This window comes from Cebus imitator, unplaced genomic scaffold, assembly GCF_001604975.1.
Source record: "Cebus imitator isolate Cc_AM_T3 unplaced genomic scaffold, Cebus_imitator-1.0 Scaffold544, whole genome shotgun sequence".
NCBI lineage: Eukaryota > Metazoa > Chordata > Mammalia > Primates > Cebidae > Cebus > Cebus imitator.
In genome coordinates this window covers 1,245,448-1,257,683 of record NW_016107859.1, presented here as the reverse complement: position 1 = coordinate 1,257,683, position 12,236 = coordinate 1,245,448, and the positions used below count along the sequence as shown (strand labels likewise).

Sequence of the window (12,236 nt, the reverse complement as noted above, 5' to 3'; positions counted from 1 at the left end):
GTGCTGGACCTCAGTTCCGATGAGAGCGACGGTATGAGTTCTCACTCATTTTGTTCAGCTTTCCAAGGAATGTTTTTTTTGTTGGACTCATCATTGATCCAAGCACATTTGAAGAGGCAGGATGTCTGACACCATAGGTTGGGACGTGCGGCAGCCGATGACCTTAAAGACCTTCAGGACCCGGTGGAACCCAGAGCTGGGCCACTGAGAAATGGGCATAGACTGTTCACTTTAGGAGTGGAACTTGCCATGCCATCAGTGCCCTACTGAGAAACCGCTCCTTCCAGGTCTTGGAAACTGCAAAGACACCCCCACTCACCATGTGGGGCAGAGTAATACTTACCCTCCTGAGCCGTCCACCGCAGGGGGTGCACCATGGATGCCAGGCCATAATGACTCCAGGGCTCTGGGGGCCTTGACGGCTCACAAGAACGGACCATCTTCCTTGCCAGGATATGTGGGACGTCCCAAGATAACTGCCCCTGAGAAGTGTAAAGAAACCAAATGCATGATCGAGAAATGGGCCCAGCTTCACTCATCGCTTCAATGCCATTCTTTCCACAGGGCAACTCATCTGCCTGCTTCTCCTTGGCCTCCATAATGGACCTCCATGTCTATGAACATACCTGACCCGTGTCATTTTCTAGACACTTAGGAAGTCTCAACACCTAGGAATCCTATTCCTATGTCTCTCTGCCTATGGCTGTGCAGACGTGTTTGTGTGTGTGTGTGACAGTTTGAGTGTGTGTTTGTGTCCCTCAAGCACATGTTTCCCAACACCGCAGCAGGTGATCAGTCTGTAGCCTCGAGACCTGAGGTCCCCCCACAACCTGAAGGCTCAACACCAAGGTCTTCGAATAGATGGATGTGAACCCTGACTTTGGGGCCATGAGGTCATGCACCTAACACTACCACCCTTGTTCTGAGCACACGCACCGCCTCTCAGGTCATCTGCTAATGGGACCAAACCCCATCACCGGCAGCACTACCAGCTGAGGCTCACCTGGCAGAAAACCAACCACAACCAGCCCTGGGGAGCACCTGTACAATGGTCGACCCATAGGTCTGAAAAATGGCATGAGGCAGAAGAAATATTCCCAACCTAGCCAAAGGACCTCAAGACATGGGCTTCCACCCTTCCATTCAGTCCACATGCGCACACTGCATCTTCAGGAAACCCAAAGGGAATGGCTGCTTTCCAACATGAGGTCCCTGCCCCAAGGACCAGGGTGACAGGACACACTGCCTTCCAGGGTCCTTGCGCTGGTTGCACACAGGGCTTCTCTGCACCAAACTCTGAGGCAACACGCCATCACGCAGCCAACTTGACTGCACTACCACCCACCATAGCTCCTGCAACTCAACACCATCACCTGGTCTACATGTACACGGCCACTAATAAACTGCGATCCACAGAACCACCAATCCTTTCCAACTTTCCTAATGCAGCTATGGAACCCTCAACATGATATGGCTGTTCTGGATGTGCTGTGACTTCAAACTGTTTAAGGGAGCTGAAACGCTTCATCAACCTAAGGGAGTGGTGGAATGCAACACTGGAATATCGCCAACTCAGGAGGTATATGGCCATCCGAAGTCAAGGAACTCTCTATGGCAGGCTGCTAGAAAGCTACAGATGTTGCCTGGAATGCACATGGACCTCCACGGATAGCCCCATGTGTGACTGACACCCACGGGAGAGTCCTGGGCCAAGGCCGGGGGCCAGGGCTCATTCCTTATGGACACATTTGGGATGGGAGCTACTTTCCAAGCCAGAAAGAGGATCCAAAGCAGTGATTTGCTCACATGCACTGCAGCAGGTGGGTCCACCCAGCAATGGTGGGCAAGACACCATTTCCAGGAAGGTGTGCACAACACTGAGGCCCACTACTGTGTCAGAAAGACCTCAGGAGACGTAGGGCCAGGGTGATAAGCCCCACCCTTGTATTCTCTGCCATCTGTCTTCTACAACCTCTGCTGGCCAACTTGGCCTCCACTAGAGAAATCAATGGAAAGCCCATCACCACTGAACGACAGCCCAAGGCTGCTGATGACACACATGTGCATGTAAGCCCCCTGCTGCCTCTCCTCTGAAGGATCTTCCAGTCCAGGCTTCCACCCGGCACCAGGGGCATCTCACGGCTCAGGGAATGAAGAAATCCACTGGAAGGCCTCCATTATGGGATGCTGGGTGGAGGGCCAAAGAGGCTCTGGCTAGCTGCTGCAACACCCTATGCTACGCACTGTCCTCCATCACCCTTGGAACTCCATTGTCTTCGGCTAACCAAAAGTCAGTACAAAGGTCTGCCTGATGTCTGGGCTTTATGCTGTCCTGGAAAGAAAATGAAGACCCAGTCCTCTGCAGAGATCCCACCACGAGGTCCAGGTCTCCCTGCCTGGGATCTCACCAAGCCAGGACCAGGAGCACACACCCCTAGGCCTGTGGTATTTCTGTCGGCTTGCACCACAGCCATACCATTACAGAGGAGCCATTACCCCCAGGACTCTCCCACCCATGTATGTCATACAAACGAATGTTCCTAATGAGCGTGCGATGGGAGACACTGGTCTATGGAAGCCGTGGATGGTGGAACCTGTGGGAATCTGTGAAGTTGTCCCTCCCTCCTACAGTCCCTGGGGGTGGCAATGTGCTGGACCTCAGTTCCGATGAGAGCGACGGTATGAGCTTTCACTCATTTTGTTCAGCTTTTCCAAGGAATGTTTTTTTGTGGGACTCATCATCGATCCAAGCTCATTTGAAGACACATGACATTTGACACCACAGGCTAGTCAATGCCTGCCTTCGAAATCAGAAAGATACCCTCACTCAGCACTCGGGGCAGAGGAATCCTTACCGTCCTGAGTCACCCGCGAGCATGAGGTGCACCATGGATGCCAGGCCACACCAACTCCATGACTCCATGGGGACTCTGTTGCTCAGACGAATCGACCATCTGTTGCAGCAGCACATGGCAGGCCTCTTCAGGCAACTGCCCCTGAGGAGTGCAGAGATATCAAATGCACACTTGAGGAATGAGCCCAGTCCACCGGTCACATCAATGTCAATCTTCCCAAGGGGCAACTACTACACCTGCTTCTCCTTCTACCTGACTCCTACAATCTCCTGAGAAGGAAATGTGCTGGACCTCAGTTGCGTTGAGAGCGACGGTATGAGTTCTCACTCATTTTGTTCAGCTTTTCCAAGGAATGTTTTTTTTTGTAGGACTCATCATCGATCCAAGCACATTGCGGAGAGGCAGGACATTTGACACCACAGGCTGGGCAGAGGGCGAGCTGATGGCCTTAAAGACCGTCAGTACCATGCAGAACCCAGAGCCATGTCACTAAGTAATGGGCACAGAACATTCAGTTGAGGAGTGGAACTCACCATGCCACCAGTGGCCTGTTGAGAAACCACTGCTTACAGGTCTTGGAAATCCCAAAGACACCCCCACTCAGCACAGAATGCTTACCATCCTGAGCCATCCACCAGCAGGGGTGCACCATGGAGGCCAGGCCATACTGACTCCAGGACTCATTTGTGTCCCATAAGAACTGACCATTTTCCTTCTCAGCGTATGGCGAACTTCCCATGATAACTGACACTGAGAACTGTAAAGAAATCAAATGCCCACCTGAGAAATGAGCCCAGGTTTACTGGTCGCTTCAATACCATTCTTTCCACAGAGCATCTCACATGCCTGCTTCTCCTGGGCCTACAAGATAGACCTTTGTCTTTATGAATATACCTGACCCGTGTCACTTTCTACACAGCCAGGAAATCGGGACACCTAGGAAGACTGTTGCTGCATCTGTCTGTGTACGCCGGTTTGCATGTGTGCGTGTGTGTTTGAGAGAGATAGTGTTACTGTGCGTGTTAGTATCTCTCATGCACATGTGTTTTGTAGCACCACAACAGGAAATCAGAGTCTGCAGCCTCCAGACCTGAGGCCCACCCATAACCCGAGGGCTCAAGAACAAGGTCTTCAATCAGTTGGATGTGAACTTTGACTTCAGGGCCATGAGGACATAGGCCTGAAGTCACTTACCTAACAGCTACCACCCTTGATCTGAGCACACACACCTCACCTCCCATGGGGCATCTGATATCGTGACCAGACCCCATCACTGGCCGCACTCCCAGCTGAGGCTCACCTGGCAGAAAACCAACCACAATCAGCCCTGAATGTTGTCTTTGCAATGGTCAACCCGTAGGTCTGAAAAATGGTATCACGCCAGAGGCAATCAATCTTCCCAACCTAGTCAAATGACCTCAAGACACAGGCTTCCTCCCTGCCATTCAGTCCACAAGCACGCACTGTGCCTTCAGGACACTCAAAGGAATGGCTGCTTTCCAACAGGATGTCCCTGCCCCAAGGCCCAGGTTGACAGGACATACTGCCTTCACTGTCCTTGTACTTGGTCACACACGACTTTTCTGCACCAAACTCTGAGGCAACACCCCATCACACAGCCAGGTTGACAGCCCTACCACCCACCACAGCTCCTGCAACTCAGCACCATCACCCGGTCTACATGTACACGGCTACTAATCAACTGCAATCTGTAGAACCACCGATCCTTTCCAATATTCCTAATGCAGCTGTGGGACCCTCAACATGGTATGTCTCTGTCCTGGATGTGCTGTGAGTTAAAACTGTTTAAGGGAGCTGAAACATTTCTCAGCCTTAGGGAGTGGTGGAATGCAACACTGGAACATCACCAATATGGGAGGTGCACGGGCATCCCAAGTCAAGGAACTCTCTATGGCAGGAGGCTGGAATGGCACATTTGTTGCCTGGAATGCACACGAACCTCCATGGATAGCCCCTTGTGTGACTGATGCCCACGGGAGTGTCCTGGGCCAGGGCACATTCCCTGTGGATGCCTTTGGGATGGAAGCTACTTTCCAAGTGGGAAAGAGGATCCAGAGCAATATTTGCTCACATGCACTGGAGCAGGTAGGGCCGCCCATCAAGGGCGGATCAACAGACCACTTCCAGGAAGATGTGCACAATGGTGGATCCCACTACACTGTCAGGAAGACTGCAAGAGACCCAGGGCCTGGGGTACAAGCCTTACCCTTGCATCCTCTGGGACAAGCCTTCTAAGACCGTAGCTGGCCGACTTGTCCTTCACTAGAGAAATTAATACAAATTCATCACCACCTAACAAAAGCCCAAGATTGCTGATGACACACATGGCCATGTAAGCCCCCTATTGCCTCTTCTCTCCAATACCCTCTGGTCCATGCTTCCACCACAGCACCAGGGACATCTCATGGCTTAGGGAATGAAGAAATCCCTAACGGGGAGCCTGTGTGGAAAGCCACAGAGAATCTGGCTATCTGCCACAACACCCTGTCTTCCATCACCATTGGCACTCCCCTGTCCTCAGATCATCAAAAAATCGGTACCAAGGTTTGTCTGTGGCCTGGGCCTTATGCTCTTCTGGAAAGAAAACTAGGACCGAGTCCCTTCACAGGGAATCCCACCATACGTTCTATGTCCCCTTCCTGGGAGCTCACCAAGCCAAGACGAGGAGCACACTCCCGACCTGTGGTATTTCCATACACTTCCATGGCTGCCAGACGACTACAGATCAGCTCTCCCCCCAGGACTCTCCCACCTATGTACCTCACTCAAAGGGAATGTTCCTAATGAGCCTGCAATGGGAGACATTGGTCTGTGGAAGCCCTGTGTGGTGGAACCTATGGGAATCAGTGGAAGTTATCCCTCGTTCGTACAGTCCCCGGGAGAGGCAATGTGCTGGACCTCAGTTCCGATGAGAGCGACGGTATGAGTTTTCACTCATTTTGTTCAGCTTTTCCAAGGAATGTTTTTTTGTGGGACTCATCATTGATCCAAGCACATATGAAGACACAGGACATTTGACACCATAGGCTTGTCAATGTCTGCCTTGGAAATCAGAAACAGATCCACACTCAGCACTAGGGGCAGAGGAATCCTTACCATCCTGAGCCACCTTCCAGCACGAGGTGCACCATGGATGCCAGCCCGCACTGACTCCATGACTCCATGGGGAGTCTGCTGCTCAGAAGAATCAACCATCTGTTGTGGCAGTACACAGCGGGCCTCTCAAGGCAACTGTTCCTGAGAAGTTCAAAGATAACACATACACACTTGAGGAATGAGCCCAGGTCCACATCAGTCTTTCCCAAGGGACAACTTGTACACCTGATTCTCCTTGTCCCTCACTCCTACAGTCCAGTGGGGAGGCAATGTGCTGGACCTCAGTTCCGATGAGAGTGGCGGTATGAGTTCTCACTCATTTTGTTCAGCTTTCCAAGGAATGTTTTTTTTGTTGGACTCATCATCGATCCAAGCACATTGCAAAGAAGGAGCACATTTGAAACAACAGGCTGGGCAGTGGGAAAGCTGATGACCTTAAAGACCTTCAGCACCCTGTGGAACCCAGAGCCATGCACTGAGCAATGGGCACAGACCATTCACTTTAGGAGTGGAAGTTGCCATGCCATCAGTGACCTGCTGAGAAACTGCTCCTTGCAGGTCTTGAAATCCCAAAGACACCCCCACCCAGCACGCGGCGCAGAGGAACGCTTACCGTCCTGAGCCATCCACCAGCAGGGGTGCACCATGGAGGCCAGGCCATACCAACACCAGGACTCTGGGGGCCTTTGTGGCTCAGAAGAACTGACCACCTTCCTTGCCAGGTTATGGGGGATGTCCCATCATAACTGTCTCTGAGAAGTGCAAAGAAATAAATGCCCATGTGAGAAATGAGCCCAAGATTACTGGGCCATTCTTTCCACAGGGCACCTCACATGCCTGCTTCTCCTTGGACCCCATGATGGACCTCTATCCTTATGAATAATGAATACACCTCACCCTTGTCACTTTCTACATACCTAGGAAGCCTGATGCTGCGTCTCTCTGACCGTGGCTGTGCACGCCTGTTTGTGTGTGTGTGAGTGTTTCTGTTTGTTTCCCTATGCCCATGTGTTTCCCAACACCACAACAGGCAATCAAGTCTATAGCCTCAAGACCTGAAGCACCACCCCCGCCACCACAACCCAAAGGCTCAAGACCAGGGTCTTCAATCAGTTGGATGTGAACGTTGACCTCAGGGCCATGAAGACATAGTCCTGAGGTCACTCATCTAACAGCTGACACCCCTGGTCTGAGCACACACACCTCATCACTGGACATCTGACATCGTGACCAGAACCCATCTCTGGTCGCACTACCAGCTGAGGCTCTCCTGGCAGAAAACCAACCACAATCAGCCCTGAAGGGCATCTTTGAAATGGTCAACCCATGGGTCTGAAAAACGGCATCAGGACAGAGGCAATCTTCCCAACCTTGTCAAAGGACCTTGAGACACAGGCTTCCTCCCTTCCATTCAGTCCACATACATGCCCTGCACATTCAGGACACCCAAAGGGAATGGCTGCTTTCCAACATAACGTCCCTGCCCCAATGACCGGGTTGACAGGACACACTCCCTTCCAGGGTCCTTGCACTGGTCACACACAGGGCTTCTATGCACCAAACTCTGAGGCAACACCCCATCACACAGCCAACTTGACTGTACTACCAGCCACCACAGCTTCTGCAACTCAACACCATCACCAGGTCTACATGTACAGGGCTACTCAGGATTGCGATCCGTATATCCACCAATCCTTTCCAACATTCCTAATATAGCTGTGGGCCCCTCAACATGATATGGCTGTTCTCGATGGGCTGTGACTTCAAACTGTTTAAGGGAGCTGAAATGCATCATCAACCTAAGGGAGTGGCAGAATTCAGCACTGGAATATCACGAACTCAGGTGATGCACGGGCATCCCAGTTCTAGGAACGCCCTCTGGCAGGCTGCTAGAAAGGCACAGGTGTTGCCTGAAATGCACATGGACCTCCACGGATAGCACCATGTGTGACTGATGCCCATGGGAGTGTCCTGGGCCAGGGCACATTCCCTGTGGACACTTTAGGGATGGGAGCTACTTTCTAAGTGGGAAAGAGGATTCAGAGCAGTATTTGCTCAAACACACTGCAGCAGGTGCGGCCACCCAGCAATGGCAGATCAAGAGACCACTTCCAGGAAGAAGTGCAGAATGATGGATCCCACTACAGTGTCAGGAAGACTGCAAGAGACTCAGGGCCATTGGCACGAGCCCAACCCTTGTATTCTCAGGCACCTGCCTTCTAAGTCCTCTGCTGGACAACTTGTCCTCCACTAGAGAAATTAATGGAATGCCCATGACCACCAAATGAGAGTCCAAGACTGCTGATGACACAGGTGTCCACGTAAGATCCCACCACCTCTTTTCTTGGGTACCTTCCAGCACAGGCTTCTACCATGCCACCAGGGGAATGTCACAGCTAAGGGAATGAAGAAATCCCTGAGAGCGGGCCTGGATGTCTTTGCACAGTCAACCTGTTGGTCTGAAAAATGGCATCAGGCCAGAGGCAATCTCGCTAAGAGGATCTTGCTATCTGCCGTGACAGCCTTTGCTGCGCATTGTCCACCATCACCCTTGGCAATACCTTGTCCTCAGCTCATCAAAAATTAGTACCAAGGTCTGCCTGAGGCCTTGGCCTTATGCTCTCCCAGAAAGAAAACAAGGACCCAGTCCTCTGTGCAAAGATCCCACCACAAGGTCCAGGTCTCCCTTCCTGGGAGCTCACCAAGCCAAGACCAGGAACACAAATACCAGACCTATGGTATTTCTGTCCACTTCCATGGCTGCCATGCCATTACAGAACAGTGGGTAACAGACCAGCCGTTACCTCGAGGACACTCCCAACCACGTACCTCACACAAACAGAATGTTCCTAACGAGCGTGCGATGGGAGACGTTGGTCTGTGGAAGCCCTGGATGGTAGAACCTCTGGGAATCTGTGAAGTCATCCCTCACTCCTACAGGCCCCGGGGGAGGCAATGTGCTGGACCTCAGTTCCGATGAGAGCGACGGTATGAGTTTTCACTCATTTTGTTCAGCTTTTCCATGGAATGTTTTTTTGTAGGACTCATCATCGATCCAAGCAAATTAGAAGATGCAGGACATTTAACATCACAAGGTGGGCAATGCCTGTCCTGAAAATCCAAAAGATATGCTCACTCAGCACTAGGGGCAGAGAACTCAATCCTTACCGTCCTGAGCCACCCGCCAGCATGAGGTGCACCATGGGTGCCAGGACACATCGACTCCACAACTCCATGGGGACTCTGTTGCTTGGAAGAATCGACCATCTGTTGTGGCAGCACGTGGTGGGCCCCTCAAGGCAACTGCCCCTGAGAAGTGCAAACATATCAAATGCACACTTGAGAAATGAACCCAGGTCCACTGGTCACGTCATTGTCAATCTTGCCCAAGGGGCAACTCATACACCTGCTTCTCCTTGTACCTCACTACTAACAGTCCCCAGGGGAGGCAATGTGCTGGACCTCAGTTCCGATGAGAGCGACGGTATGAGTTCTCACTCATTTTGTTCAGCTTTTCCAAGGAATGTTTTTTTTTGTTGGACTCATCATCGATCCAAGTACATTGCAAAGACACAGGACATTTGACACCACAATCTAGGCAGTGGGCAAGCTGATGGCCTTAAAGACCTTTGGAACCCTGCAGAACCCAGAGCTATGCCACTGAGCAATGGTCACAGACTATTCACTTTAGGAGTGGAACTCGCCATGCTTTCAGTGGCCTGGTAAGAAACAGCTCCTTGCAAGTCTTGGAATTCCCAAAGACACCACCCTCAGCACTCATGGCAGAGGAATCCTTACCGTCCTGAGCCATCCACCAGCAGGGGGTGCACCGTGGAGGCCAGGCCACACTGACTCAAGGACTTTGGGGGCCTTTGTGTCCCAGAAGAACTGACCATCTTCCTTGCCAGCGTATGGCAGATGTCCCATTATAACTGCCCCTGAGAAGTGGAAAGAAATCAAATGACCACTTCAGAAATGAGCACAGATTCACTGGTACCTCAACGTCATTCTTTCCACAGGGCCTCCATAATGGACCTCCATTTTTATGAATACACCTGTCCTGTGTCACTTTCTAGGCACCCAGGAAGTCTTGACACCTAGGAAGCCTGTTGCTATGTGTGTCTGCCTGTGGCTGTGCACACGTTTGTGTATGTGTCTGATAGTGTGAGTGTCTGAGTTTACCTCCCTCATGCACATGTATCTCCCAACACTGCAGTAAGTGATCAGAGTCTGCAGCCTCTAGACCTGAAGCCCACCCATAAGCCAAAGGCTCGAGACCAATGCTTGCAATCAGGAGATTATGAATTTTCACTTCCATGAGGACCTAGGCCTCAGTTCATTCATCTAACAGCTACTACCCTGGTCTGAGCACACACACCTCCTCATGGAGCATCTGGTATCCTGACCAGACCCCATCTCTGGCTCCATTCACAGCTGAAGCTCACCTGGCAGAAAAACAACCACAAGCAGCCCTGAATGGCATCTTTGCAATGGCCAACCCGTAGATCTGAAAAATGGCATCAGGCCAGAGGCAGTCTTCCCAACCTAGGCAAAGGACCTCAAGACATGGGCTTTGTCCCTTCCATTCAGTCCACATGCGCACACTGCAACTTCAGGACACCCAAAGGGAATGGCTGCTTTCCAACATAACGTCCCTGCCCCAAGGACTGGGTTGACAGGACACACTGCCTTCCAGAGTCCTTGCACTGGTCACACCCACAGGACTTCTCTGTACCAAACTCTGAGGTGACACCCCATTACACAGCCAACCTGACTACACTACCACCCACCACTGCTCCTGCAACTCAACACCATCACCAGGTCTACATGTACACAGCTACTAAGGAACTGCGATCCACAGAACCGCCAATCCTTTCCAACATTCCTAACACAGCTGTGCGCCCCTCAACATGATATGGCTGCTCTGGATGTCCTGTGACTTCAAACTGTTTAAGAGAGCTGAAATGCTTAATCATCCTTAGGGAGTGGTGGAATGCAACACTGGAGCGTCACCAACATGGGAGATGCAGGGGCATCCCAAATCAAAGAACTCCGTATGGCAGGCTGCGGGAATGGCACACATGTTGCTTGGAATGCACACGGACATCCATGGATAGCCCCTTGTGTGACTGACGCCCACAGGAGGAGAGTCCATGGCCAGGGACAGGGCACAACTCCTCTAGATGCCTCTTGGATGGAAGCTACATTCCAAGTGGGAAAGAGGATCCAGAGCAGTATTTCCTCATGTAATGGGAAGAACGGCAGGCCAACAGAACATTTACAGGAAAATGTGCACAGTGGTGGAGCCCACTATACCGTCAGGAAGACAACAAGAGACCCAGGGCCAGGGGCACGAGCCTGACCCTCGTATTCCCTGGAATTTGCCCTCTATGACCCTCGCTGGCCAATTTGTCCTCCCCATTAGAGAAATTAATGGAAACCCATCACCACCAAACAGCACAAGAATTCTGATGACACAGGTATCCACGTAAGCCCCCTACCACCTGTTCTCTTGGGTAGTTTCCAGCCCAGGCCTCCATCATGGCACCAGGGGCATCTTACACCTCAGTGAATGAAGAAATGCATGCCTCCATGACTGAATGCTGGGGGGCCATAGAGCCTCTGACCATCTGCCATGACATCCTTTGCTGCACACTGTCCCCCATCACCTCGGCACTTGCTGGTCCTCAGCTCTTCAAAAATCAGTACCAAGTTCTAACTAAGGCCTGAGCATTATCCTCTCCCCACCTAGAAAACAAGGACCCAGTCCTGTGTGCAGAGATGCCGACCACGAGGTCCGAGTCTCCCTTCCTGGGAGCTCACCAAGCCAGGACCAGGAGCACACTCCCCTTGGCCTGCAACATTTCCGTCTACTTCCATGGCCCCCACACCATTACACAGCAGCCATTCCCCCCAGGACTCTGCCAACTATGTACCTCACAAAGAGGGAATATTCCTAACTAGCATTTGACGGGAGCCTTGGGCCTCTGAACGCCCTGGGTGGTGGAAACTATGGGAATCAGTGAAGTTGTCTCTCACTCCTACAGTCCCCAGGGGAGGCAATGTGCTGGACCTCAGTTCCGATGAGAGCGACGGTATGAGCTTTCACTCATTTTGTTCAGCTTTTCCAAGGAATGTTTTTTTGAGGGACTCATCATTGATCCAAGCACATTCCAAGAGGTAGGAAGTTTGACACCACAGGCTGGGCAGTGGGCAAGCCAATGACCCTAAAGACCTTTGGCACCCTGGGGGACCCAGAGCTGC

General features: G+C 51.8%; 1 protein-coding gene, 6 non-coding genes and 2 pseudogenes across 33 annotated transcripts in view; all 9 read right to left on the bottom strand.

Moving 5' to 3' along the window:
* Positions 1 to 12,236, bottom strand: part of LOC108293711 — a 31,221-nt gene that overhangs the window by 13,755 nt on the left and 5,230 nt on the right. For 6 of the 27 annotated variants that reach the window (XM_037733727.1, XM_037733707.1, XM_037733708.1 and 3 more), the window contains 3 exons: positions 9,826 to 9,910; positions 9,141 to 9,281; positions 4,050 to 4,155 (listed from right to left, as the gene is read on the bottom strand). The exons of 1 other annotated variant lie outside the window; for it this stretch is intronic. In XM_037733727.1, coding sequence (XP_037589655.1) covers positions 4,050 to 4,155; positions 9,141 to 9,281; positions 9,826 to 9,868 — 290 coding nt within the window. In that variant the 5' untranslated portion in view covers positions 9,869 to 9,910. Of the gene's footprint in view, positions 1 to 343; positions 483 to 2,855; positions 2,997 to 4,049; positions 4,218 to 5,527; positions 5,597 to 5,636; positions 5,870 to 6,585; positions 6,725 to 8,801; positions 8,913 to 9,140; positions 9,282 to 9,770; positions 9,912 to 10,316; positions 10,366 to 10,417; positions 10,553 to 12,236 lie in introns of those variants that run through there. 20 more of the 27 variants (XM_037733717.1, XM_037733721.1, XM_037733719.1 and 17 more) reach the window with 18 other exon arrangements.
* On the bottom strand, positions 6 to 100 carry LOC119468984. Its single transcript, XR_005197808.1, has one exon. It is a non-coding gene; the product is annotated as a small nucleolar RNA SNORD116 (small nucleolar RNA).
* On the bottom strand, positions 2,654 to 2,748 carry LOC119468988. Its single transcript, XR_005197811.1, has one exon. It is a non-coding gene; the product is annotated as a small nucleolar RNA SNORD116 (small nucleolar RNA).
* On the bottom strand, positions 3,143 to 3,239 carry LOC119468992 (annotated as a pseudogene).
* Positions 5,771 to 5,865, bottom strand: LOC119468985. The gene has a single exon (XR_005197809.1). It is a non-coding gene; the product is annotated as a small nucleolar RNA SNORD116 (small nucleolar RNA).
* LOC119468982 lies at positions 6,249 to 6,343 on the bottom strand. Its single transcript, XR_005197806.1, has one exon. It is a non-coding gene; the product is annotated as a small nucleolar RNA SNORD116 (small nucleolar RNA).
* LOC119468997 lies at positions 8,935 to 9,029 on the bottom strand. Its single transcript, XR_005197817.1, has one exon. It is a non-coding gene; the product is annotated as a small nucleolar RNA SNORD116 (small nucleolar RNA).
* LOC119468987 lies at positions 9,431 to 9,527 on the bottom strand (annotated as a pseudogene).
* LOC119468993 lies at positions 12,042 to 12,136 on the bottom strand. Its single transcript, XR_005197814.1, has one exon. It is a non-coding gene; the product is annotated as a small nucleolar RNA SNORD116 (small nucleolar RNA).